The following is a 4243-nucleotide window of genomic DNA, read 5'->3' on the forward strand; positions in this document are numbered from 1 at the left end:
ACCCATTTTTTACACAACCTCTCCAGGAACCTGTTTAACAAATTATTGTTATGGAACAGCTCCTTATTATAAGGAAACCGTCATGGTTTATGGTGGACAATAATTACCTGTCCATTAACAGCATCCTTTAGATTATTGCTCTTGGCCAACTCTTTCTACAATTTTTAAATGTTTGGCATCACAGCATAATTAACGTAACCTTTGTCTCTCTCTCTCTGCCTACTGCCCCATCCCTTCACCATTCTTCATCATCACTATCCTCCCTCTGACTGCTGCACGCTGCTTTGCCCTTGGCTGTGTCAGACACATCCAGTTGTCTTAGCCTTCTAGGGGAAACAAATGACCACCTTGATGGAGATAAAAGTAATGTAGTGTGTTAATGCTTCTGTCCTGTCTAACCTTCTGCTGTGTTTTTTTGTATCATTCCTCTTAAATCTTCATTATTGTCATAAAGTATTTCATGCTACATATGAATTGTTGACGTGATAACCATAACATATGACTGTAGTTTGTCCCTTATAGCTCTGCCCACTTCCCTTTTAAATGATATTTGTGACACAAATCTCGCTGTGATTTGGGGAAATATGTGTCGTTTCCCTTGTAGTACTGTCCAATTGAAACTGCATTGATTTAATTCCTTACAAAATATGTACATTATAGGCTAAATATCATTACTCAGTTGCACACAATCCACAAAGCTTAAATTCAAATGTTCTTCAGACATTTAAAATCATATTTACTCTCTATAACCAGAGAACATAAGAGCATGACATTACATGTACATACGAGGACATTTCTATACAAATATGCCGCTCGTGCTGGCGGGTCAGATCTGATAATGGTCCAATGAGAGGAGGGAGGGACAGGAAGAGCGCGCTTGGAGTCGGGAAGCAGCTCGCTGGTTCGCGTCGTGCGCACCTCCCCTCTCCAGAGCGCACAGCTTCCTCTTGCTTCACAGAGCCTGCTCCAAACCCTGCTCTCCATGCCGGAGCTTGCAGCTGTCTCTCTCGCTCTCTCTCTCTCTCTCCCCCCCACCCACCCGCAGGACGAACCGACGGCAGACTAGACTCCCCTGGACCTGCCAGCGCAAACCTGGCGGATATAACTTTAAAACACTTCCCAACACAGTTGGGGGGAGGAGGGGGGGCTGAATCAACACACCGGACAGCTCGTAACCTCCCAGCTGCGTGGTGACTGACATCTTTGCATCTGTGACGGCTACAGGAATGTGGAATGCAAGTCTATCTCAGCGGTGAGTGCCTCTCTCTCTCTGTGTGTGTGTGTGTGTGTGTGTGTGTGTGTGAGTGTGTGTGTGTGTCGGACTACTGGATGCAGTCCGCAAACATTAAGTTTGGAGCTGAAGCCTCGAGTCTTTGCACAGGTTTTTGAATTGCAACAGGTCACTTCTATATTTAACCTATATTGTTGTGTTTTAAGTAATGTAATACCAAATATAAGCTTAGACATGAAATATGTCCTCCTCTGTCCATCCCTCTCACGCAGTAAAAGGACCTGCCTGTGCCCCTGACGCCATGACCACGGACCTGAACTTGACCTCCCTGCTGAATGTGACTGATCTTCTCAATCACACAAGAGGATGTTCCCTCACCAGGACAGGTTTCCAGTTCTACTACCTGCCCACTGTTTACATCATGGTCTTCATCACAGGGCTGGTGGGCAACAGCCTGGCCATTTGGATGTTCGTGTGCCACATGAGACCCTGGAGCAGCATCTCCGTCTACATGTTTAACCTGGCGCTGGCCGACTTCTGCTACGTGCTCTCGCTGCCCTTCCTCATCTTCTACTACTTCAACAAAACGGACTGGATATTCGGGGATGTTCTGTGCCGACTGCAGCGCTTTATTTTCCATGTGAATCTTTACGGGAGTATTCTGTTTCTGACCTGCATCAGTGTTCACAGGTACACCGGGGTTGTGCACCCGCTCAAGTCTCTGGGCAGACTGAAGAAGAAAAATGCGGTTATTACCAGCGCGTTGGTGTGGGCGGTGGTTGTTATAGCTATTTCCCCCATCCTGTATTATTCCAGGACTGGCTTGAAGCGTAACACAACCACTTGTTATGACACCACCACTGAGGATGAGTTACCTGGTTATTTTATCTACAGCATGACTTTGACTGTGTTTGGTTTCTGCATTCCCTTCATTATCATATTGTGTTGCTATGGCATGATTGTCAAAGCATTGATCTGCAATGATATGAACAACGCGCCCCTGCGGCAGAAATCCATCCACCTGGTTATCATAGTGCTGGCAGTCTTCGCCGTGTCCTACCTGCCCTTCCACGTGATGAAGAACCTCAACATGAGGGCCAGGCTGTACTTTCAGGGCCCTGACATGTGTGATTTTAATAACCGCGTCTACGCCACCTACCAGGTGACCCGGGGGCTGGCCAGCCTCAATAGCTGTGTGGATCCTATTCTTTACTTCCTGGCTGGAGATACCTTCAGGAGGAAGCTGTCACGGGCCACTAAAAAGACCTCCAGGAAGGGGGACAATGTCCTTCAGTCCAAAAGTGAGGAGACGCCGTTCAACAGCCTGGCAGGGTATGTAGAGAATGGGGACCGGAGGCTGTGATCGGCCACCTCTGTGCGCCTCCGAGCCACGGGAGCAGATCTCTGTTGGCTTTAGAAACCATGATGGACTTTGAAATGAATGCACTGTGTGGACTGAGGGCTGTGTGTAAAACTTAATGGTTGATGGCTTATACAACTGTAGGATAAATGCTTCATTTAACCCTGTGATAACCATGGCAGTCTGTCGTTGTTGATAAACTATTGTACTGTATTGTCGTGTACACGTATTGTACCCAAAATGTCTTCTTTCTTATCGAGTAGCCAGAGATGCTTACACTCTGGACAAAATGATTGGGCAAGACGGGGGGAAATAGGTGTCCCTACAAGCTGTGATGTCCCGTTCATCAATTTGTTGTGTAAAAAATGGGACTGAGAACAGATTGCACCTCCTCTAGCCACCGAGCTGAGATTTAATCAATAGCTATTAAGGAGGAAAGCTTGTGGTTAAGGAGGTGTACCTGCGATGGCTTTTCGAGGAAAAAGTAAATGCACTGAACCTGTGATTTCTGCATGGGTGTGCCATGCAGACATTGTAATGCACTATGACCGGGGACTCTCTGCTCAGAGTGCTACCTATCACTCCTGATTTCTTTCTCCATCTAGTATTGACTGGGCGAGAAATGTGGCTGACTATTTTTTCATTTTGACAGCTCTGAGATTAAGGTCTGCTGTGGCTCTGTTCCCACAACCTTTCTCTCCTTGTTACCATGTTCCTTACAGAAAAAAAGAAGATAATCCTAACAGTATTTTTGTGTACATGATACTACGATGAATGTTTGTTTTGAGGGTTGGGCTGTACAGGATGTTGTGACGTTCCAGATCAACCTGTGTTGTTAACCTTTTGGTTCTGTGTCACTAATCCAGACTTTTAGTGCATGAGCCCACAATCAAATGTCAGTGAAACACTAACCGCAGCAGGTTTTACCTATTCTAGTGTTTATTGCAGCATAGGGAATAAATAATGTCTCTTAACATATTGAACATTTGTTTTGTATGAGAGAGCTCAAAGTAAATACTGCACTATGTCTGTGTTTTGACAGATAATCGTTTCTCTTTTGCATCTGTTGTGATCACTATGGAGAAATTATTGTGGAGTGTATATTTCACCCTGGACTATGTCGGTGTTTGATGTCGGTACTAATACCTTTATTAATATGTTGTGGTCAGCTATTGTCAAGAAGGGAAGTGACTTAACTGTATAGGATATTTGGGGCCACGTGTATCTTTGTCAATAAACTTTTATATTTAAAACATGCCAGACAATGTAATAAGACTTGCATAATTCTTTCAAGATGCTGGGTCATTTTAAGTCTGCGATTTGTAGCTTTTATGTCTCCTTCTTAGTGCCCACTACATGTGTCCTTAGCGAAATGGGTGCACACACACTGTCGGTTGTGGAGACGTTCCTGCAGAGCTCGGTCCTCTCGCCGCTCCTCCTCCTCTTTCTCCGTGCTGCTCTTGAATTTATTTTCCAACACAGCCAGGAGGAAGCGAGGGGACGAAGGAGGAATAAAGAGTGGCACCTTTTTCTCCTGGCTTATCCTAAGAGAGCTTTTGTGCCCGTCACAATGGTGTGGAGTTATTGATGCAGACAGGGGTGTGAGCCTGTCACCAGGACCCCAGAGCTGCGTGCTGTTGTGGGCACAGGAA

The 4243-nt window shown here is 45.7% G+C and overlaps 1 protein-coding gene across 1 annotated transcript; it reads left to right on the plus strand.

Annotated features, from left to right (window-relative positions):
• The first annotated feature begins 885 nt into the window (after positions 1-885).
• On the plus strand, positions 886-3859 carry p2ry1 (purinergic receptor P2Y1). The gene is made up of 2 exons (XM_034548447.1): positions 886-1252; positions 1504-3859. Exons 1-2 carry the CDS (start codon positions 1234-1236, stop codon positions 2592-2594), a joined length of 1110 nt encoding a protein of 369 aa, XP_034404338.1. The 5' UTR covers positions 886-1233; the 3' UTR covers positions 2595-3859.
• Positions 3860-4243: the final 384 nt, after the last annotated feature.

The sequence above is a fragment of the Cyclopterus lumpus genome, chromosome 13 (genome assembly GCF_009769545.1).
Source record: "Cyclopterus lumpus isolate fCycLum1 chromosome 13, fCycLum1.pri, whole genome shotgun sequence".
NCBI lineage: Eukaryota > Metazoa > Chordata > Actinopteri > Perciformes > Cyclopteridae > Cyclopterus > Cyclopterus lumpus.